Raw genomic sequence first — 24,058 nt, forward strand, 5'->3', positions numbered from 1 at the left:
CCTTGCACCTCTAAAATCCCTTTTCAAGCTTTTGGATGCTGGAGATCAGATGTAGAGGCAGAATTCAACGTAATTGAAAATAATGGTGAACTACTTCTGGGCAGAGAAACTATCCAACCTTTAGAGGTATGACACATCTTTCCCATGATTTCTGTAAAACCTTATGCAAAGCTTAGGTGAGAGTTTGGACAAGAATTTCAACGAATTATAAAGTGCACTTGGTCAAGTGAGATTAACCCAAGATGTGAACATGAAACCTGCCTGAATGCAGAAAATCTTTTGATCTGAAAGGGAATGTTGAGGCAAAGACCAAGGAAATGACTGACTAAGATATCATAAAAATAGCACAGGACCAATACCATGGATGGGCCCTCCTGTGAAAGTGCCAAAGCCAAATTCTGTGTTACCGTACAATCAATAAATGAATGAATGAAGCAGTATTGAGAAAACATATATTTAAAAATTCCTTGAATGACAAACTGATCATTAGAGAAATAGGTGAGGATTGTTCAGGCTCTGGGAAAGGATTGGTAGGAGGCATGGCATATATGTCTATGTACTGAACAATGGGAAAGAAACCAGTTGAAATGTTTCATAGAATCCCCTATAGTGTGGAAACAAGCCATTTGGCCCAATACATCCATACGAACTTTCCAAAGAGCATCCAACCCAGACTCACCACCCCCCGCCCCCACCCTATCTCTGTGACCCTGCATTTCCCACAGCTAATCCACCCAAGCCCTGGATACTACAAGCAATTTAGCATGGCCAATCCACCTAACATGCATGTCTGTGGGAGGAAACAAGACCACCTGGAGGAAAGCTACACAGGCATAGGGCTAATATGCAAATTCTATACAGTCACCTGAGACTGGAATTGAAGCCAGGGCCCTGGGGCTGTGAGGCAGCAATACTAACTACTGAGCCACCATGGTGGTGTTATTTGAATGCAAGATAAGTCACAAGATACCAGAGTGGAAGGATAGTTAAGGTTTTAAAAAATTCATGCTATAGAGTTTGATGCGAACCACAGAAGGGGAGTCATGTATCTGATGTGATGAAACATTGCTGAGATTGGAGTGTCCAAGTTAGCCACTTGTTAGGGTACAGTATTTTATCTCAAACCATATGCAGTCATGATCAAAGGAAAGAGGTACAATGGTGCAGTTTACAGAAGTACTGTATGACAGATATTCTGCATGGGTTAAAAGGCATCAGTGTGACCAAATCACAATATCGGATAAGCCAGCTGCTAAGTCAAAGCTAACATCCAGTAGAGTCAGGGTCATAGATCACGGAAACGGACCGTTGGGTCCAACATCTCCATGCTAACCAGGTTTCCCAAACTAAACTAGTCCCATTTGTCTGCATTTGGTCCACAGATCTCTAAACCTCTCCTATGCATGTACCTGTCCAAATGTCTTTTAGTTGTCAACCATACCTGCATCTACCACTTCATCTAGCACGTCTTTCTGTATTTCAGCCACCCTCTTGTCCGAGTTAGCAAAGCCCAAGTTCGAGTGAATTAAAAACGAGATATTAAGCAGTAATTGAATAACGAACTGACAGTACAGAGTATTTTCTTCTCAGTCCAAAGATGTGCAGATTAGGTGAATTGACTCTGCTAAATTACCCATCGTCTCTAAGGTGGGAAATACAGGATATGGTGGTGGGTGGGTCTGGGCGGGATGCTCTTCAGAAGTTCGGTGTGGATTCGATGGACCAAATGGCCTGCTTCTACACTGTAGGGATTCTATATAGAGTGCAACATACTACGGTTAGATAGTAAACACTGGAGTAATAAGAAGCAGCCTTCATTAATCCTTTGTTAATCTTCGTTAAATCTCTGATCTGGTGTGGTTTTTCGACTAGATTAATACCCTATGACTAAATTGAGAAAGACGCTGCTGCAACTAACGGTGAAACTGAAAACGCTCCAAAGACTGAGCAGCTCTGGGAGCATCTGTGCAGAGACAGTAAAACTGGGTGAACAGCGCGGGTCGATTACGCTTTATTCAAAATCGATCATCAATGCAAATCTTTGTTTTAAAATATGATACTTATCCAAAAATGTCAAGATTAATGAAAGTCAAACAAAGTGTTGCTACTACGCAATAACTTTGCAAATGATCATCTACTACAAATGGAACACTGTCCGGGCAAGTGAGAGGCAGCTCGAGCCTCCTGGTCTCCATGGAAACAGGCCTTGCTGTTAAACTCGGCTCACCGACCGCGGGCCTGTTTAATTCTACAAGCGAGCGGTAGATGACTGTCGCTGCCTCTGCCACTTCTTTACTGAAAGGAACCGGAGCTCAAAATCCAGGTTCAGCCTCTCGCCGCTAAAACCGTTAGAAACCGCGCCTTGGCCGTGACCGCACGGGGAGGGGAGATAGTAGGGAGCAACTGCGCACGTGCGGTGTAGCGCTCCCGCGCACGCCGGGAGTTGTAGTCTATCGATGACGCCACTTCCCATTGTGGAGGGGAGGAAATGTACGGATAGGCGGACTACGACTCCTAGAATGCCATGCGACATGCGCCCTTCCCCCGTCTCTCTTTGGTTACGCAGTTGCGGGGTGGAGGGACATGAAGCACAGATGAAGTGGACAGTACAAAGTGTTCTGAAGAAAACTTCAGCAGCTGGGCGGAAAGGAGTGAGTGCATTCCGAATTTACACAAAAAATTCTGCTATTAAAAGTGAATAGGGTAAACTTCTGATGCGGAAGAAAATCTCAGTCAGCATCAATCAATCAACCGTCCGTGTTGGAAAGCTGCTCATTGATGGGTAAAGTTCTGGTGTGAAGACAACGGGGAGTCTGGTTTTCCTTGCAGATTGCAGATGTTCGCCGTGTGTTCCTAACTTTAAAAAATGCCGTGATCGGAAAGTGAAGGCGGGCGTTGCACGTCGGTCTCAGTTGATTTTCATGGGATCGAATGTTTTCTCTTAACCGAATCAGATATGACGCGAATGTTTTAACCAGTGCTGTATGCTTCAGCTTTTCCGTCCTTGAATGACAGGTTAGAAGGTTGCAGAGAGCTCTGTACTTGGTGAGCATCTTCAACATATCTTTCTACGCTTTTAGCTAAAAGAGTTACGAGGGCAGTTGCATTATAAGGGGCGTTTATCTTTTCGAAACATCTAACACTCGCTTAATTCAAGTTGAATTGGAAGAATTCATTAGATTTTGCCCTTCCTTCGACACTGTTAAAGTCTACTCTGATCCTGGTTAAATTTGTTGTTTCCAGTGGCGTGACGAGATTGACTGATATGGAAAAATCCCCGTGGAATAACGGAACATCCCATTGGTAAATAGTTGGAAGTGGGCGTCTCTGTTTACCATTCGCCCTTTTAAACTTTGGAGTATTTTATAATGATTACGTGTTAAAGTGAAAATTGATCGCATGTTTTCTATTGTTTCTAACATCTTAAGTTTTATCACACAATCTCTACTGTGAGAATAGTAAGAACACAGCTTCTTTCGTACGTGTTTGTTCTCAACGTTTTCACGTTCCTGTAAGCGTAACTCTGCGCCCCTTGCCTTATTCTTTAACTTGAGGAAAAGTTTTGTGTGTAGATCAGATTTAATTGATTGGGAACCAAAATAAATAAAAGTTACTGAACTAACTTCTGAGATTTCAGTCACTAAAGGCAACATAAATATCCCTGCAACCATTGTGCAGATGTGACTACAGCTGTGCTTTATGGACATGGCTCATTTTCCCACTAACAATACGGTAGTAAATTTTAAAGTGAGTGGGATTACTTGTAGAGAGTTTATGGGATATCTTCATTGGGATACTTCGATATTCTCTTAAATGTTATTGTTGTTTGGACCTGATGAATGTGTTAAATATTAATGACTTTACCTCTGTGCCTCTGTAAAAAAGTGTTTGAAATTCAAAAGTGGTTCTAAATAATGATCTGCCCAACTGTCCACCTTCTTCTCCCTGCAGTATTTTCAATTTGCTTCAGATTTCCAGAATATGACGCTTCTGGCGTATCAATAAAGATTATTCCCGACAGTACCCTTGTGAATTAAACACATTAGAATGATGCTAAGAATTGACATTAACTATATAAAGGGTGCAGGTTTGCACTATGCTAATTTAAAGTCGTGCACTTTGATGCGAAATGGCAATCTAAGTCAGAAATCAAATCTTGTCAGTGTTCATTAAAATCCCTGGCCCCAACTTGTCAGACAAGTTTTGAGTTTTGTAACATATTACTCCAGCCAGGATGAAAAGCCCTGTTCTTGATATCTCCAGGTCCTGTGAACGTTGCAGGATAACAGATTTTGCCAACTGAGCACCACATTTGCAGAAACTGGTCTCTGATCTGTTTTAGTCGCAGCATGAGATCAAATCATTTTTGAAAAACTGACACAACCAATGAGTTAACTAAAACACAGATCATCGGATGCTGGAGATCTCATAGTATCATAGAGATACACAACACGGAAACAGACCCTTTGGTCCAGCTCGTCCATGCCGACCAGATATCCTAAAAAGTCTAGGCACATTTGCCAGCATATGGTCCAAAAAACATAGAAATTGCTGGAAAAACTCAGCAGGTCTGCTAGCATCTGTGGGGAGAAATGACAGTTAACGTTTCGAGTCCAGCCAGAATGAAAAGCCCCATTCTTGCTGTCTGTTGTGGAGTAGTTTTGAGGTTCGTCCTGATCATCACTGCTGCGGAAGAAGTAACTTGTCTCTTCTGCTGTAGTAAATGAGACATTTGTGTACACGTGTATGATCAGATTTCAGGTGTGTGGTGAACAGGGGGAGAATAAATGGTAATCAATACACAATAGCAGCATTCGCCTGATATTTCATTGTGCGTTGCAAACACGATTTCAAAAAAAATGATTTTGCTGTTATTCCATCTTACTGTCAACAAAATTAGCGCACTTGGTACACTTTGATCCAGTTTCTGTATAATCGTAAAAAGAGTATCAGCGAAAGAAGTAATTGACCACATTGCATGTGTGCCAGCAAACCTGTTAAACTGGAGCTATTCGGTCTGATCTCCCTATTTCTTATTTCATATCACACCCAAGTAATTCCAATTGTCTGTGTAAAGGCCCAGTACGTTCACGTAAGCTCTAGTTAATATGGCATTGCCTTGGACAGTTCACATCTTCAGTTTTTATGTTAACTGCCGTTCCTGGTAACTATTAACACTGAAGAAATATACATGAAGGAACTTTGCGAATTTAGAAATGATTATGTATGTTAAGGCAAATGTTTTCTTTGGAAGCAAGACCCCTATAAGTCATGTGGTTCAAAGACGTTCGTCGGTGGATACACATTTGTCGAAATTCGCGCGGACAGGAAAGTCACATCATCGCATGTCGAGTGAATGTTGAATAACCCGATGTCAGTCAGAATATGGGTTAAAAGTAACACTGCATGTGCAGCAGATGCAATAACCTTCACTTGCTTAATTGTAACGTTCCAGATCTTTAGCTGAAAACAACTGTTTTTATTCATGTTGTAGGAACTCCTGCGGCTTGGTAACTATTTATCTGACGATTGTTGTCACCAAGTGCATGTGTTCTGGACGATACATGTCACCGTCAACTATTGGTGAATTCTAAACAGACACAGAAAATGTTAAAAAAACCCCGACGTGGCCATTAACGCGAATGGACATGAACGGATGAGAGATTTCGGATCATCCGGTTTATTGAAACACTCTTCACTGAATACACCCCCATCCTCTGGTCTTTATCGCTGTAATGTCTCTCGCGGGAAATGGAACTTAAATGCTTCGTATCACGGTGGAAAAGCAAGGGACTGCAGTTGGTTTTCTGAACTGTTTTGAAGTTAATGGTTTTGCGCTCTAAGTGGGAAGCTGTTTCTTTGGTGTAACAACATACAGAGCCAAATCTCTGTCCCTTCATCACCCCCTCCCCCCACAACCGGGAGATTGCCTATAACTTAAATGTTTGCACATCCACGGGGTGTTGGGTTGTCACTGTTAATGTGTGCGTTAGCAATAAAATAAAACATCATCTTTTCATCGAGCCTCCCCCTCTTCTCTTTTGCAGGGTATTTCCGGTGACGGATTGAGCGTCTGGCGACGGCGGATTGAAACTACAGAAGAGCAAGAGAGGGGGAGAGTGAGAGAAGACGAGAGCAGAGTGGGGGCGGAGGGAACATGAGTGGAACTTAACTAGGCTGCAGCTACACAAACTTCTCAGCAAATGTTAACCCGCTAACCCTTGCACCCCTCTCCGAACAGACAAATCGACAAGGCAGACTGTAGTTTTGCCCCCTTCAGTATATTTGTTTCTAGTTTTGGAACGCTGGAAGTTTCTGATTTGAAATCTATCGCCTCCAGAAGCCAGATGTCAGCCAACAGCAGCAACTCATCTCCTCCCGTGTCGCAGAGATTATTACCGCCGGTGTTACCGCTGCCCACCTCATCGCCGACCCCATCGCTGTCTCCGCCCGCTAGCGGTGTGCTCTCTGGCCGGCTTTCCAACGGGAGCCTCAGCGCCCCGAGTCCCACCAATTCCCGGGGATCCTTTAACGGCGTGTCCTTCCTCCTGCAGATCGGCCTCACCCGGGAACCAGTTACCATCGAGGCTCAGGATATTTCCCTCTCTGCCGTCAAAGACCTTGTCTGCTCTATCGTGGATCAAAAGGTAGAAAAGATTCACTGTTGTTTATCTCTTTAACAAGGGAGATGGTGATTTGCCTTTTTTTGGTGGGGGGGGGAAGAGGTGGTTGGTGTCAGCTATCTATTAAATTTGAGATGCGGGGGGGGCTTGGTGGGGAGATTACAAAAACAAGTTATCTTGCCAAAGTTTAAATTTCAGTTGTGAACCCTGCTTGAATCCTGTTGTACCAGCTACTAGATCTAACGGTTCTTTTTAGATCGTTTTAACGCGAGAGAAGTGATCTGTCAGGACATGGTTGTAACATTCTTTTCGGTAATTTCCTGATCAGTCTCACAACAATGTGGCGTGCCCCTCCCCAGAATTTGGTAGTGCGACCTGCTGCACAAAAGGTAATTGCATTCATGGCTGAGCCACCCACAGGAACTGAAATCATGAGGCTTAAATCAGTAGAACTGATAACACGCTACTTTGTCTGTTGTCAGACGCAAGCTACTTTTTCGTGCCACTTTGTTGGTACGTTTGTGTTTTATGACTTGGTCCTGAACGGAGCAGATTGATAGACCGATGCAAGTGGTTGTTTATTTTCCTAATTCATAACGGGTCTACAATACTCATTAACCTTATACATACTAAGGTTTACTTGGTGTATATTTAAACATCATGCAAATATTTTAGTGAAACATTTAGCGTTTCAAGTGGTTTTTGGGCATTAAGATACATATAAACTTTTGTTTGAAACAGTGTTGTGGCCTTTTACATTTCTGAAGCTCTAATTTTGTGCAGATTGGCAACTGCATAACAATCTCTTGCACACTAACTGTTTTGCTGGGTCAACTGCTTCAACAAGTATGCATAAAATGCTGGTTATTATGTAATTGATTTAACTTGTTATTGTATCTGTGAGTACAGAGCATCCATTGTCATAATTCTTTGATCACATAGTGGCACTGCATCCTTGATAAATTGAAAATTGTCTTACTGGAAATTAAGCTCAGAATGTTAATTGCATTAAAACAAAAGATTCACATCAGTCTGTTAAAAATGTTCAATTCTTTTGGAAGTATCAGAAAAATATGTAGTGATATAAAATGTATATCTTTGACAAATCTGTATATGTATTCTTTTTATGACAGCACTTTTAAAAATCAGCAAAGTCTATATCTGTTGTGCTTGAAAACATCAGCCTTTAAGATATGTGAGCAACTAAAACAATATAAAGCCCTTTGCATTTCAATTTTAGGAGCTCTGTGAGTTTAGTGAATTTTTTTCAGTATATTTAATTTGGTCAGTGGCCTGTTCAAGTGGGGCAAACATTTAATTCCAATTTGTTGAATGAAAGTTTGGTTTGACTTTTTCAGTAAATTGTGGTGTGCTGTGCTAATTTTTATTTAAAGTCAAAGACTTTTATGTAGTGGTGGCATGGTTAGAAGTATATGAAACAGAAAAAAGATTAAATCGATAGGCAAAAATGGATATTTGGATCAACTGGTCTATGCCAGTTCCTCTACTGTCAGTTCTTTCTACCATGTGCTCTTTTTTTCAATCTGTCACACATGAATCAATACATTGGGAGGTACTGTAATTTAATTAGTGGGATTGGTTGCAGTTCAGTTTAACTGCACATGCAATTTTACTCACAGTTGACACAAGTGGATGACTTGTAAAACATACAATCCCCTGATCTGCAGATTTCTACCTTGTGCAATTGATTCAAATGTCAATCAATAGTTTCAACTTCCAGTCACCTAGAATTAAATATTATTGTCATCACATACTGAAGTACAGGGCTACAAGAGTACAGTGAAAAGTGTACAAAGTCACCATTCCCAATGCCATCATATGCACAAAGGTAGTTAGGTACAAAATCTTGTGTATACATTTGGGGAAAAACAAGTTAAAAGTTCAACATTACTGCCCTTCTTAAGTGCTTAGCCATGCTGGCCTCTGAACCCCCACAACAGCTTGATCTCCTCCTAAATGGGTTTGTTGTCCCTGTGCTGACTCGATCATCCTCGCTCTCGATGTAGCCACTGATGCTAGGAGATCTTGGGCTGCCTTTTCTCGAAGCTGCTGCAGATGCTAGGGTCCTCTTGCCGGCTCGTTGGCTTGATCTCCTCTGCAGTGCACAAACCCATTCTGCACAGAAGGGAAGTAGATTAAAGGAAGAAAAAAAAAAGCAGTGAAAGAAGAAAAAAAAAGCATTTAGAGTAGGCAGGAGCCTACATGCTGTGTTGCTATTGCGCTGCCACCTTGGATTATCTTGTACTTTTGTTGGACTTCATGCGGTAATATTGAAATGGGGAAAAAAAACCCTCCCCAATCCATTACTTTGAATCATAGAATTCCTTCACTGCAGAAAGAGCCAATTCAGTCCATTAAGCTTGCGCTGACCCACCAAAAAGCAGCGTACCCAGACTTAGCCCTTGACTCAATCCCTGTATTTGTCATGGCTAACCTATCTAGCCTTGGACATTGTGGCAATTTAGCATGGCCAGTCTACCTGAGCAACTCATCTTTAGTCTGTGGGAGCAAAGTCGAGCCCCTGGCAGAAACCCTCAAGGACACTGTGTACAAACTCATCACTGACACACAAGGCTGGAATTGAACCTGGGTTGCTGGTGCTGTGAGGCACCATGCCATCCGATCTGCTTGTCACAACGTTGTATCTATTTTCTTTGGTTTTGGTTTCCGATAAGTGGAAACGATTTCTACACCGCTCTATTTAATTCCTATTATAAGACATGTAATACCTACTATTTGGGAGTTCTTGCAGAAATGTAGTAAAGTTCCTCCCTCTGAGCTAGGAGGCCTAGATTCCATTCCCACCTGCTCCACATGCGTGATATACCTACTAATTTCCAGAAAAGAACTCCAGCTCACTTCATTTATTCTGATAGCTGGAGCCCTTAATTTTGAAAACATCCTTTTGACCTGACTTTCACACGCCGTTCCCAGTGTGATCTAATCAAGATTCTGTATACATTTTAACATTACTTCCCTGCTTTTCTGTTCATCAAGACATAAACTCCAATGCTTTGTATACTTCATGCCTTTCAACTTTCAACAAAGTCATTTACTTTGACTGGAAGATTCCAGTCGTGTGTCTGTTGGGTCTAAAGTAACTAAGGGTTATTTGTTTTACTATGATGGCATTTTTCGAGAAACAAATGTCATTTTTCACCCACATATTTGGGTGGGCTGAATTATGTTTCAGCCTGACTGGAAGTGTAAATTTTCCTAACATCGCTCTTCAGACATTACTGTCTCTTTCACCTACAGCTTCCTCGAAATTAAAATATCTGTTATTTAAGAGATTGCAAAAAAGATAGTCTTTAACTCATACACCTACACAACACATTAGTTGTGGAATCATTTCAGTTATTGTCAAGGGTGGCGTCACCAAATATAAAATGATTGTCTTTCCCAGCAGGAGAACCCAAACACACAATTAACTGTTCTGCCACTTCTCATTCTAAATAAGGGGAGACATGCTTTCTACAGCCTGCTACACATTTCCTACACTTACATGAGGTATACATAGAACTAGTGTTGTGGAATACAGTATTTCTGCATTTTTAGATTTTCATGTGTCATCATGAATCGTTTCTTGTAAATTCTGCTGCTATAAATTCCTTGTGTTCTAAAATTCACACATGAAGCGTAATTCCCTATGAATTAATGCCAGGGATAGACCATTCACTCACTCGAGCCTGAAAGCCTTTCAAGAAGATCATGCTGATTTCTCCACATTCCTGCCTACCACAATAATATTTCATCCCTTTGGTCCATCTACCTGGCCTTAAAAATATTCAGAGACTGCTTCCAGTGCCTTTTGAGGAAGAGAGTTCCAAAGATTTCAGTCCTCCATAAGGGGGAGAAAAATGCCTTATTAAATAGGTGATTCCCTTATTTTTAAACAGTACCCTTAGTTCTAGATTTCCCTACAAGAGGAAACATCCTTTTTACATCCACCCTGTCAATACTCCTGATGTCATCTTTGTATTTCAATAAAGTTGGCTCAACTCCAGTGGTTAAAACCTAGCCTGTCCAACTTTTTTATTATAAGACAACCTTCCTGTTCCAGGTATTTGTCTTTAACCATTCTGAGCTGCTGCTAAGCATTCATAACCTCAAATAAGCAGACCAGTACTGAACACTTTCAATTTGGTCTCACTAATATCCTGTAGAACTGAAGCATAATCACCTACTTTTGTATTCAGTTCCACTTGCAATAAACAATAACATTCCACTGGTTTTCATAATTGCTTGCTGCACCGCATTCTAACATTTTGCAATTATGTGTTTGTACACACAGATCTCTGTGCCTTAGAGTTCTGGAGTCTCTCACCATTTGCATACTAAGCTTCTATTTTTCTCAGCTGAAATGGGCAATTTAACATTTTCCCATACAATAATCCTTTAGTTAGATCTCTGCCACTTATTTAACCTATGTATATGCTTTTGTAGCCTCCTTGTGCCCTTTTCACAACTTTGTTGAATTTGCTGATAACACAGATAGCTATCATGCCTTCAATTCTCTCATCTAAGTCATTCTGTATAAATTGTACAGAGTTGAGGCCCTACTTGTTACAGCTTGATAAGCATAAAATGACCATGTATAAATATGCTGTTTTCTGTTAGCTGATTGATCTTTTATTCACGCTGGCATGATGTTGGGTGCAACATCGTACTAGGCTAGCAATCTGGTGCTCCAGGCTAATGCTCAAGGGACATGGGTTTGAATCCAACCACAGCAAATGATGGAATTTAAGTTCAGTAAAACCTCTAATTAAATATTAGTCTGAACATGTGATCATTGTTAATTGTCAGAAAATTACATTTGGTTTACCAGCGCCCTTTTATTAAGGGAAAGAAATCTGTCGAACATACCTGGTCTGGCCTAACATAATAAGGTGTGGAGTTGGATGAACACAGCTGGCCAGGCAGCATCGGAGGAGCAGGAAAGCTGATGTTTCAGGTCTGGAACCACCTTTTTTCTTTCTGAAGAAGGGCCCAGGCCCTAAACGTCAGCCTTCCTGCTCCTCTGATGCCGCCTGGCCTGCTGTGTTCATCCAGCTCTACACTTTGTTATCTTAGACTCCAGCAGCAGCAGCAGTTTCTACTATCACTGGTCTGGTCTACATATGACTCCAAACCGACAGAAATGTATTTGACTCTTAACTGTTCTCTGAAATGGCTTTGCAAGCCACTCAAATATATCAAAACTTCTACAAAGTCTAAAAAATGGAATGGACAGAGATGGATCAAAGCCTTCACTGTTGCTGGGTATTGTGGATGCCCCTACATCTTGTGGTTTGCAGGAGTTTGAGAAGTCACTTAGTGCTGCCTCCTTCTAAGGCTGTTAGTGATAAGCAATAAATAGCTAAATGTGCCCAAATCCGGTGAATGAACATTGAATAAAATAAGTTGCTGGAACTCAAAAGTGTCCATATCTTTTCAGAATCCTGTCATCCACTTCAGTTATAAACTAATGGATGTCAGTGCTACATCATTATTATTTTTGTATTGAGATTTTTCAGCTGCCCCTAATAACATGTTCATTTCCCTTGCAAGTTTTTTAGTCCAATATTTCTTTGAAAAATAAAGACAAAATATGAATAAATTGCATTTATGCATTATACCTGAAAAATTGATGCAGCCCTGATATCAGGACTATGCTTTAATAACATCCAATAGGTAATGAAATCTTACTTGACAATTATAGGTGCAATTATGTAAAGTAAGTGCATGACTTTTCATTAGTTTACATTTTTAAATATTTGACATGGTTTTCCTAACATTACACCTTTCAATATGTTACAGCCTAGAGATATTTTACTGTAAACCTTTTGTAACTATTCCGAATAAAGTGACTCATCTGTTTGAGAGGTTTATCATTTGCAGCAGTTGCCAGTGGGCTCAGCTGACCTTGAATTATGCTTGCTACCCATTTTAGAACTTTATAGTTCCTAGGGAAGCTGTTGAACATATTGTTCCGATTCTAGCTCTCTAAAAGGTTGTCCACCTTGTCCCCAGCCCCCATGCTTTTCCCATATTTAAAAAAAACTTCCTCTTTAGAAGCTCTTTCTGTTTCCCTTTTCAGCATTGCTTAAGATTAAACCGTAGTTTTCAACCGGCATGCAATTGACCAGGTTAGAAGTATGCTGCAAATGTTTTGGAAAGCAGCGTTGCTTTACCTGAATGTTGTGGCCTTCTCTGGAGCACAGGTGTCTATTATTGAAGGCAGTACCTGATAATACGAGGCACCCCTACTGACCGCACATGCTTAAGCCTCCGGAGTCATACGTGCATAGACTTGTGATACCGCACGATCAGTTCAGCTGGAAAGATTGGGTATTGTCTCATTGAAGTGTGCCTTGATACTGAAATGATTGGCAACCATTGAGGTGAAACTTCCCATGTTCTAAAATAGAATAGAAAACAGCATTCTCTTAAACACCAATCAGTGGGCAAGCTTTTTCCCAAGTTGTCATGTCAATACCTCTTATAATTTTGAAAAAACCTTGCAAATTTCTTTAATCTTCTAGCCGCTTTAACTGTTTGTTTGACTATCTGTGCAAAAAATAAGCATAGGAAGTGAAAATTGTAGTTGGACGGGCAAAAAAACCATTTGGTGGATGAAGGCTGAGATGTTTACAATAAGAATTGAATGAAGATAAAACAACAGCTGTTATTGGAGCTGGCTGATGGAAGAATGTGAACACGAGGTTTGTGGTGTCTGTCTTAGCCTGAAAGGCAGTATAGCATGTGGTGCTCTAAAACATTGTATTTTGTCTATATGCACAATCTGTTTTACTTGCTTATAAATCCAGTTCTTTTAACATTTCAATGCAAACAAAGTAGAAGTAAGACTTGAATATGAACATAAAGTATTTCTGCCTGCCTGATCTATTCCAAAAAGCTATTTGGGGAAGGATGGTATTCAGTCTTCCATTTTGGTTTATAAAATCATTAGGGCATGGACAGGGTGAAGAGTCAAGATCTTTTCCCCAGGATAGGGAAGTCCAGAACTGGAGGGCATAGTTACAGCAAAGATTTGTAGCTCTGATTGTAGGTGAGGTTGTTGACTTGCTTGCTGAGCTGGCTTGTTCCGCTCACCGTGCTCATTAACAATGTATTTGCAGAGATTAAATCCACAAGAGAAGATGATAACAACAGTCATCTTCCATTTTGGTTGTCAGAATTGAGCATATGACCAATGGGGAATTCAAAACCTCGGTATATAGATAAGTTATCCACAGTGATCAAATCCTCAATTTCCCAGTAACCACCCCAACGTCCACAAACAAAGCTGCATTAGGACCCTATTTAAATAGGCCACAACTCACTGCATCACTCCAGAACTACGCAGGAAAGAGGAAGGACATCTATACAACATCCTCACTATGAACAGATATCTCCGCAACTTCATCTGCAGGTGCTTAGTAAACAGACAACAACATGAGGACACAGTATGCCCTTACATGCTGCTGTACATCAAGAACATGAGAGACCTGACAACAAGACTTGAAAGACGACCAGGAATCATGATAGCACATAAGCCCACAGCTACTCCATGACAAACACTCACAAAGATTAAAGACCCCATTCCTACAACATGCAGAACCAACATGGCTCACAAAATACAATGCAATGACTACCACAAACATTACATTGGACAGACAGGAAGGAAACTAGCCTTCAGAATACATGAATATCAGCAAAACGGCACAACAATCTTTCCTTAATATCAGTACACTCAGACAATGAAGGCCATCAGTTTAACTGGGACAATGACACTATAGTAGCCCAAGCCAAACATAACCATCGTTTCTTTGGAGGCCTCACTGATGATGATCCTAGCATGGTGACGAAATGTCTGAACGAAAACAAGCCAGCTCGCCAAGCAAGTCAACAACCGAGAGAGCACTGGTTTGATGTGAGAGGGCAAAAATTTGCAAGGGAATGGGGAAACAACTTTTTCACACAGGGTGTTGCATGTATGGATTGAACTGCCAGAGGAAGTGGTGGAGGCTGGTACAAATACAGCATTTAAAAGACATCTGGATTGGAAGGATATAGGCCAAATGCTGGCAAGTGTAAACTAGATTAATTTAGGATTACTGGTTGGCATGGACGAGTTGGACTGAAGGGTCTGTTTCCATGCTGTACATCTCTTATGACTCTATTTACAAAGTACAACATTTAAAAAGTTATTCTTCCTAACATAGCATCACTGTAGCTTAGCAAGTGTCTAAATATACTCTGTAGCAATCTGTTTGGATGTGTTATGACATATGTCAATGACCATCACACCTTGGTGTAAATTTAACCTGGATCTTCTAGCCCAGAGTTGGTGATGCACTAACACTGTCAGAAGACCCCTTAGTGATAGCTTTTATGTAGCTCTTACTCCCATCTAATTTTGTTCAACTGATTATAAAGGAGTTTAGTAACAAGTCAAATGTTCAAGATTTAAATTGACAAAGTTCAAATTGAAACGTCAGTCAGGAAGTAGGTAATGCACTTCAGCTCCTGCAGTTCCCATCGGCTAAGAAAGGCCTTGAGCATGCCATTTTATCTCTTTTTAGGTATGTGTCAAAGATATTTTCTAAGCATCCTGTTCGGAGATGTTATTACACATTTCTAGAACAGATGGAACTTGAACCTGCATTGCCTAGCTCAGAGTTAGAAATATTTGTTTAAAGCTATCTCCCATGCATTTGGGAACTGCTGCAATACAGCTACTGCAAGAAATATGGCATATTTTATAAGTAAAATATTGTAATAATGAACACTTCAAAATACTACACAGTCATAATTTATAACTTTGTGCAGGTATAAAAACAAAAGACAAGGTCAGTAGAATTTTGGCTGTTATCTCAAGTGTTGAGGTACATATAGGGGAAGTAGTATTTCTGTTATACACAGCCTTGGCCAGACATCATCGGGAGTGTTTTGGGAATAGAGAATTATGATTGATTGTTAATAGCTTTCACTACATACAGCACATTTTTATTGAGAATTTGAAACAATAATTTCAGTTAAATCATACAGGTATTTTTAGGTAAACAATCTAAAGTTAACAGATCATGGTGCAGGATAACCAACCTCGGTGGAAAAGGAATAATGAATGTTGTAGATACGTGGGTGGGAAATGGTAACAATACAAGATGGAGGGTGTGCTGGCAGGTTCAGCAAAGGTGCCTGGTTGAATTAATCCCACACCCCACCTCAAAACTTCTAGTTCTCCCCTTGGCCATCCCCTTCTGTGATCTGGGTCTCTTCGATTCTCAAGCTTGTCCAATTCCTCTTTACTTGTAATCTAACAACCCACTCCCCCTCGTGTTCCCCCAGCCCAAACTATTGCCTACCAAACCAAAGTTTGGAACATCTCTGCCATCGTGACCAACCCTGAGTGGTACTGTCAGACCTTGCCTGCCTTGGCAACCTCAACGCATGCCTGTGGGAGAACAGTGGTGCCAGTCAGTGCTATAGTGCTGTTGTCTCGTGGTTGTGTCTTCCCATATGGGGAACACTGCTGTAAGGTGAGGTGTTAAAGTCAGCTTCAAATAAACACAGCTGGGACTACATGGCAAAATATTCCTAAGCTGGAGAGAGTTCAGAAGAGGTTTACCAGGATACTGCCGAGATTGGAGAGTTTGACTTATAAGGAGAAGCTGGATAGCCTCGGACCTTTTTACTCTGGAGGTTGGGAGGTTTAGAGGTGATTTTGAAAAAGTTTATAAAATCATGAAGGTTATAGATAAGGTGAAAGGCACAGGTCTTATTCCTAAGGTAGGGGATTTCAAGACTAGGGGGCATATTTTAAGGTGAGAGAAGAAAAATTTAAAAAAGACATGAGGGAATTTTTTTTAGAGTTGTTCGTGTTATGGAATGAACTTCCAGAAGAAATGGTGGATGCGGGTCCAGTTACAAAGTTTTTAGAAGGCATTTAGATAAGTACATGGATAAGAAATGTTTGGAGGAATATGGGCCAAGTGCAGGCAGGTAGGACTAGTTTAATTTGGGATTATGGTTGGCATGGACTGGTTGGACTGAAGGGTCTGTTTCTGTGCTATATGACTATGACAGTTCGAAGACAAGCAAGATAAACAAAATTTGACAAAGTAATCTCAGGGGTAAAAATCTTCTCAAAAGTTAGTGAAGTCCAAAGTTACTTTCTATCCCTGTGCTTAATTTTAAGGCTAAAATCAAACCAATAACAAGGAATGTGCTCATGCCTTAATACTTATGAAATTATTTTTTTAAAAATTGACTTTCTAAATTGGTCTGAGATATACATAATTGTTGGATTTTTCTACAATTCTCACAAATGTTTTAAACAAATATAAGCCAGAAATCTGATTCTATATAGGGTTTATATAAAGTTGAAGATTCATATGAACATAATGAGGAACAGGAGTAGGTCATTCAGCTGTTTTGAGCTTGCTATACCAGTCATTAAGATTATGGCTGACCTGATTCTAACCTAAAATCTGCATGCCTGCCTAACCCTCATAATCTTTTTGCCCTTTGCTTAACGAGAAGCCATCTACTTTTGCCTTAAATGTAGTCCTGATTTCAGTCCTTTTTAAGATAGTGTTCTAAAATCTTCTGCCACTCTAGGAGAAATTTTTGTTGCTTGATGTCTCTTCAGGTGAGTGGCTTCTGATTATTCAAATTGTGATCCCTAGTTCCAGATTCTTCTGTAACTGCAAACAGACCTATCAAGACCCTTCAGATTTTATATTCAGTTAAGTCACCTCTTGCTTTTCAAAACATTCAAAGGGTACAAGCCTAGCCTGTCCAACCTTTCCATTTGAGTCAACTTTCCCATTAAAGGGATATTAGTCCAGCAAACCTTCTCTGAACTGCCTCCAACACATTTACATTCTTCCTTAAAATAGGGTACATAGTATTGGTCACAATACTCCAGATGTGATCTTACCATATAACTGAAACCTTCAGATTTTTGTATCCACTTTTCTTTGTGATAAATTTTAACAATCCATTAACTTTTCCAATTACTTGGTTGGTCTGCCTGTCTGTCTATATACTGACCTTTGCAATTCTCTCTGCAACTCAGAACTGTAATCTCTCACCATCTCGACAATTTTTAAAATTCTTTGCGTCAAAATGGACAATTTCAAGTTTTTCTGCATTACATTCCACTCACCACCTGTTTGCCCATTCATTTAACCTTTTTTTGTAATTTCCTTGTATTCGCTCCATAACACCTAGCTTTGTGCTGTCAGCAAATTTGGCAACTGTATTTTCCATTCTCTCATCTAAGTCATTTATTTAAATTATAAACAGTTGAGGTCCCAGCAACAATCTTTGTGGCAGACCATTCATTATGTCTTGATAATTTGAAAACAATCCATTTATACCTACTCTGAGCTTTCTATTAGCCAGTCAATAGTTTATTTATGCCAAAATGCTACACCATGATTTTATATTTTCCACGATGTTGTGGCATCTTATCAAATGTGTTCTGGAAATCTAAGTACAGTATGGCTACTAGTTCCACTTTATCCACAGTAGTTACCTCTTCAAAGACTTTCAACAGACTGGCCAAACATAATTTCCCTTTAACAAAATCATGTTGACTCCGCCTGATCATCTTGAACTTACTCAAGTGCTCTGTTCTAACTTATTTAATAATAGATTCTGATTACATTGATGAAAAGCAAGGACAAAACATCTAATTTGTGACATGACCTGGGTTAAAAAATTTAATTGTAACTGTAGCATAGATTAGATTCCCTACAGTGTGGAAACAGGCCCTTCGGCCCAACATGTCCACACTGCCCTTTGGAGCATCCCACCCAGACCCATCCCCCTATAATCCACACACCCTGAACAGTACGGGCAATTTAGCATGGCCAATCCACCTAGCCTGCACATCTTTGGACTGTGGGAGAAAACCAGAGCACCCAGAGGAAACCCACACAGACACGGGGAGAATGTGCAAACTCCACACAGACAGTTGCCCGAGGCTGGAATCGAACCCGGGTCCCTGGTGCTGTGAGGCTGCAGTGCTAACTACTGAGCCACCGTGCTGCATATTAACATTAAAATATCAAAATATTAGTACTTTGACTGCACATTCCTTAATCTAAGCAAAATATCTGTATAACGTAGATTGCTTACCAAATTCTAACATCACGCTGTACCTCAGCCCATACGGTGCCTTTTAATCAAGCTGAAATTGAGGAAGTACACCAAATGTAACTTAAAATAAGAAATCCTGAACATAAATTTGTCATTCTCCAGACACCTAATTTAAATTAAAATGGTGTTACAAAGATGGGATTTTTACCCAAAAACCCAGTTCATGATGATAAAAATTCACCTGTAGTTCTTGGCAGGGAGAAGAAATGTCCACTTGGACCCCAAGTGGCTTGAGCATTTGTGTGAAGATTGTTATTTTGTAATCAAAGCAACGTTGTAATTGTAGTGTGATTTCAGAGGATGCTTTTAATTTTATATTTTGATAGCTTAATTTTAAAAATATAAATTGCAATGTACAATACACGTTAGGACAGAGTCACAGTCTTAGAGTGCAGAAAGAGGCCATTCAGCCTATTGTGCCTGCACCGGTCCTTCAAATGAGCAACATTATCTGATGCTCCCCTGCTTTTCCTCATATTTTTACCCATTAGTTTCTATCCAAATAACCATCAAGCACCTTCTTGAATGACTCAATTGAACCTACCTCCACCACACATCCAGGCAGTACACTGTACTCAATACCGTGACTACTTGCCGAGTGAAAATAAGGTTTTTTCTTTTAATATTACTCTGGCTCCGTTTGTAAATCATTTTAAATCTGTACTCTCTCTTTGTTCCTTTTCCAATCAGGAGCAGTTTTTCCCTATATGTTCTATCTAGTCTACTCATGATTTTGAAAACCTGTATTAGAACCGCTTTTGGCCATCTTCTTTCTAAGGAGAGCAATTGCAATTTCTTCAATTGCACGTTTCTCATTCCTGGAATCATTCTTGTAAATCTCTTTTGTTCTGTCTGCAATGCATCCTTTCTCTAATGTGGCACCTGGAACTGTACACACTACTCCAGATGAGGTCGAACAAGTTTCCTGGAAAAGTTCAACATCACCTCCTCGCTCTATGGCCTTATTAAGAGAGCCGAGGATATTGTATGCTTTTACATACTGTTCTTGCCACTTGCTCTGCCATCTTCAATGATTTTTGCACGTACACATCCAGGTTCCTCTACTCCAGCACCCCGTTTAGAATTGTAGCCCCTCTTTTATATTGTTTCTCAAGTTTGTCCTACCAAAGTGCATCACATCACACTTCTCTGCATTGAAACAATTTTTGCCACCTACCTGTTCACTCCATTAACTTGTCTGTCCTTCTCGAGTTCTATAATGTGCTCCTCACAATCTACGATATTCTTCTAAATTTTTGTCACCTGAAAACTTTAAACATGGCCCTGCTCACTGATTTCTGATCACTAATAAATACCAGGAAAAGCAAGGGTCTTATTACTGAGATTACTCTGTGTAGAGCTGGATGAACATAGCAAGCCAAGCAGCATCAGAGGAGCAGGAAAGCTGACGTTTTGGGCTCTGAAACGGTCTCATTACTAACTTCTGAAGAACTCCACTACAAAATTTCCTCAACTCTGAGAAATATGCATTGACTTTTAATCTCTTGTCTTCTCTTGCTCAGCCAATGTTTTTAATCCACAATGGTGTGGCTCTTTTAGTTTGTGGTGTGTTGTGAGGTCACAACAAAGCATTGTCCCTATCTGGTCTCCTTACTAATTTTTAGATCAGATGAAAGATGCCAGTTGTGCACTGACAAAAGATTAGCCTTTCTCTTGATTCCGATTCTGATGTTTACTTTTGGATTTCTTTTGCGAGAAATAGCTTTCCAAGCTTCGATCTGATTTGGATCAAGTCTGCAGTGGTTTAAAAGATGTGATTATAGTTGACAGTTCTCTAGGATGGTTGATTAAAATCATTTTGCATGTTACAGGCAGATATGTTCTAACCACACAAACTGTTCTCTGTAAATAGAGTGAAACCAGATTAAAAACATATCAGATGTATTCAGTAGATGTGAAAAATGAGTTAATGTTTAAAGAGAAAAGATGGTTTTGAAAGAGCCAGGTTTGGGTAAGTTGATCAATTTGTACGGAACTAAACACTGAGAAATCAAATGCTGTCACACACTCTTTTGTGTGCTTTGCCTCAAGAGCGCTTTCTCGTGCTTGCTAATATTTTATACTTCTACATAATTAAGTTAAGGATCACCTATATTTTATTAGCAAGGAATTTGTTTGTCATCTCTTAAAAATTTGAACAGACGCATCCAGGTTTCTTTGCTGCTGAGAAAACGAAGTGTGGAGCTGGATGAACCCACAGGTCAAGCAGCATCTTAGGAGCATAAAAGCTGTCGTTTCGGGCCTAGACCCTTCATCAGAAAAGGGTCTAGGCCAAAACGTCAGCTTTTGTGCTCCTAAGATGCTGCTTGGCCTGCTGTGTTCATCCAGCTCCGCACTTTGTTATCTCGGATTCTCCAGCATCTGGAGTTCCCATTATTGCTTCTTTGCTGCTGAGATTGTTTTAAAATTTAGATTATATCCATCTTATTTATATGTAGTTTATATTTTTATTCATCTTGCTTTATTACTATCAATTCAATGACTACGTATTTTACATGTTAAATTTTGCAAGGCATGTCCATTTCACCAATCTATCTAAATTCTTGTAAAGTTTCTTCGCTCACCTCCCTAACTGTTTAATAGATTTTTGAGTTTCCTGAGTCTGCAAACTTTGAAATTATGCTCTCTATATTGAAGCCCATGAACATTTCCTCTGATTTGCCAACTACTTTTACTATAACTTTCCACATTCCATCCCTTAGCCAATTTAATGTTGATGCAGACTTTAATCCTGTAAACTTTAATTTTGCTTAGACTTTTATTGTATCGTAATTTATTCAATACTGTTTGAAGTAGAGATGGTAAGTACACAAAAGTAGGATTAATGTAGATTGGTTGGCACAGATTCAATAGGCTGAAAGTCCTCTTCCGCACTGTATGATTGTGAATGTATGAATCACACTACCCCAATGAACCCTCTTAGTTACTTCATTGAAGAACCTGATCACATTGGTCAAACACAGTTTTCTAAGTGTTGAATACATGCTGAATTTCGAGTGTGTCACCTTATTTTGCCTAAGGTCAAATGATTTTTGACTTGAATTATCTCCCTTCCCCCTCTTTGAACAGGCATGTAAAATTTGACTTCTGGCACCACTGTTGTTGGAGTGGGAGTTTATGGGTAGAGAATCTGCACACCTCTTTAAGAAGAAAAGCCACCCTAATTGGTTTCTTTTTAACTAGTCTTTTTGATTTATAAATGACTTTGGGCCAATTATGTTGTCTGTTAATCTGTTTTCACAAAGTAAAGACTTTATTGGTTACAAATCTGTTAAAGTTAGGTACACAGACACTTAATAGACATTCATCAATAATCAGAGTTGCTCAGAAGTTCAGGAGCAAATTATTAATAGACAAAATGGATAGCAAATCTGTTAAGAAAAACAGTGTTAATGCTTGCTGAAGACTAACTACAACATTGACCAGAGTCAGAGATTTTAATAGATGCAATTACTTTGAGTAGTTCCTTAGATCTGTCAAATTCACACCTTTGATTTGACACCCTTTTAGTTGCAGAAGTTAGTGCAGCCACAATTTTTCTGACACTGTCTCCTTAAAAGTAAGGTTTGTCCTTGCAAGTTTACTTTTGTATCCTTTAGTTAAACATTCTTTTAGAAGCATAAACTTGTTAACATAGAGCTAAAGAAAGACTCGTGGTTTAAGAAAAATGTTTCTGTTACCAAGTATCAGAAAATCAGGCCTTTTTTTATGTTGGTCATCCTTATCAAGTCTGTATTAAAGCAATGACCTTAAGATAGGTTTTACAATCTTCATCTCCTCATGCTGCTTACATTGCAGTTTTACCTTTAATGCATTGGGCTCACACAAACATGAATGGTTGTGACCTACTTATGACCAAGTAATTAGTTCAACTCTGAACTTGATCCAGCGATAAGGATTTTACAACATAATTACTAAAACACTGTTGTACCTAGACTACTTGCTGTTCTGTTTAACAGCTAAACTTCATCCTGCATGGACAAAAGGCAGGTGAAATATGAAGGCAACCCCTTTTTTGGAAATATTTTGTTGCATGTTCCCGAGGTGTGTGTAGGTCAACTAGAAAGATGCTGCTAGCATGAAGTACACCATTAATGTCTTGTCTGAAAACATCCACCTTGTGACTTGGATGGAGGTTCTCCGTATTTCTGTGCCAACAAGTTGTTTGTGTTCCCATTTGGAAGCTTGGATAAAGGAAGGAGAATAATAGTGGGGTAAGCCAAACTGTAAAAATTAATTGCATCTCTTGCTTTGTCCTCTTAACTAACAGAATGAAAGCAGAGAAGCAACTCTGATATTTACAGTTTATATGGTTTATTTTGCAAGATATGAATTCAGCACTAATTTGCTAATTGTTTGAAATGTCATTTGAAATTCACACTTCTCCCCTCCCCACGAAAGACATTCCATGATTAGTATATCATTAAGAATAACTTAACCTCGCTGTATAATTTGTTGATCTTGTCTTTTAAAAAAACCTATATGAAGCTTTATTTCTGAGAATGTTTTGACATTGAAGAATAGTAATGTTTTCTTTTTTGACATCTAAAGTTTTACAATGCCTTACAGCTAGCTTAAAAAGTACTTTAATTTTCTCTGTGGTGAAGTAGAATGTGCTACACTTCTGGAAACATTTGCCCGCCAAATAATCCAGTAGTTTTGAGTCAGTGATGTGGCTGTATTGTTAGCAAATTGTTTCTTCTTTTTGAAAACAAAATCTTAGCTTGATTGGGGTGATGTGGCTGGGTTTTGAAGAGTCAGAAAATTGGATTTTACACGCAGAATGCTTTCATCTGTTCTTAAAGGCCATCAAAGTTACTAAGGACATAATGGTACCAGTTTAATTAAGTGTCATTGGGAGTAAGACCTTCGCAATTCTAAGGAGTCTGATGTACCCAGAGAAACCTGCAGAGAAAACATTCCAAGAGCTGTGCAGAGTGTTAGGAAATTATTTCACACTGAAGCCGCTGAGGATTAAAGATCTTTTCCGCTTTTACAAATGGGTACGGCATGAAGGAGAGTTCATCACCTAACTTTTGACTGCCTTAAAGAGTTTAGTGGAACGTTGCGAATTCAGAGTGTTCCTCTAAGATGCCTTGTGGGATCGTTTCGATTGTGGCCTCTGTCACAAAGCCATCAACAGATGCTACTAACAAGGAGAGACTTGAATTTCAAAGCAGCTTTTGAAATTGCTACTTTAATGGAGTTGGCTACAAGTGAAACAACCCAATTTTCTC

General features: G+C 39.7%; 1 protein-coding gene across 5 annotated transcripts in view; it reads left to right on the forward strand.

Annotated features, from left to right (window-relative positions):
- The first annotated feature begins 2,561 nt into the window (after nucleotides 1-2,561).
- prkd3 (protein kinase D3) overlaps nucleotides 2,562-24,058 on the forward strand; it is a 388,805-nt gene continuing 367,308 nt past the window's right edge. The window contains exons 1-3 of one of the 5 annotated variants that reach the window (XM_059648665.1): nucleotides 2,572-3,045; nucleotides 3,244-3,303; nucleotides 6,048-6,647. In XM_059648665.1, the coding sequence (XP_059504648.1) occupies nucleotides 6,348-6,647 (300 nt within the window). In that variant the 5' untranslated portion in view covers nucleotides 2,572-3,045; nucleotides 3,244-3,303; nucleotides 6,048-6,347. Of the gene's footprint in view, nucleotides 3,046-3,243; nucleotides 3,304-6,047; nucleotides 6,648-24,058 lie in introns of all 5 variants that reach the window. The other 4 variants (XM_059648666.1, XM_059648667.1, XM_059648663.1 and 1 more) reach the window with 4 other exon arrangements.

Source organism: Stegostoma tigrinum, chromosome 9 (assembly GCF_030684315.1).
Source record: "Stegostoma tigrinum isolate sSteTig4 chromosome 9, sSteTig4.hap1, whole genome shotgun sequence".
Classification (NCBI taxonomy): Eukaryota; Metazoa; Chordata; class Chondrichthyes; order Orectolobiformes; family Stegostomatidae; genus Stegostoma; species Stegostoma tigrinum.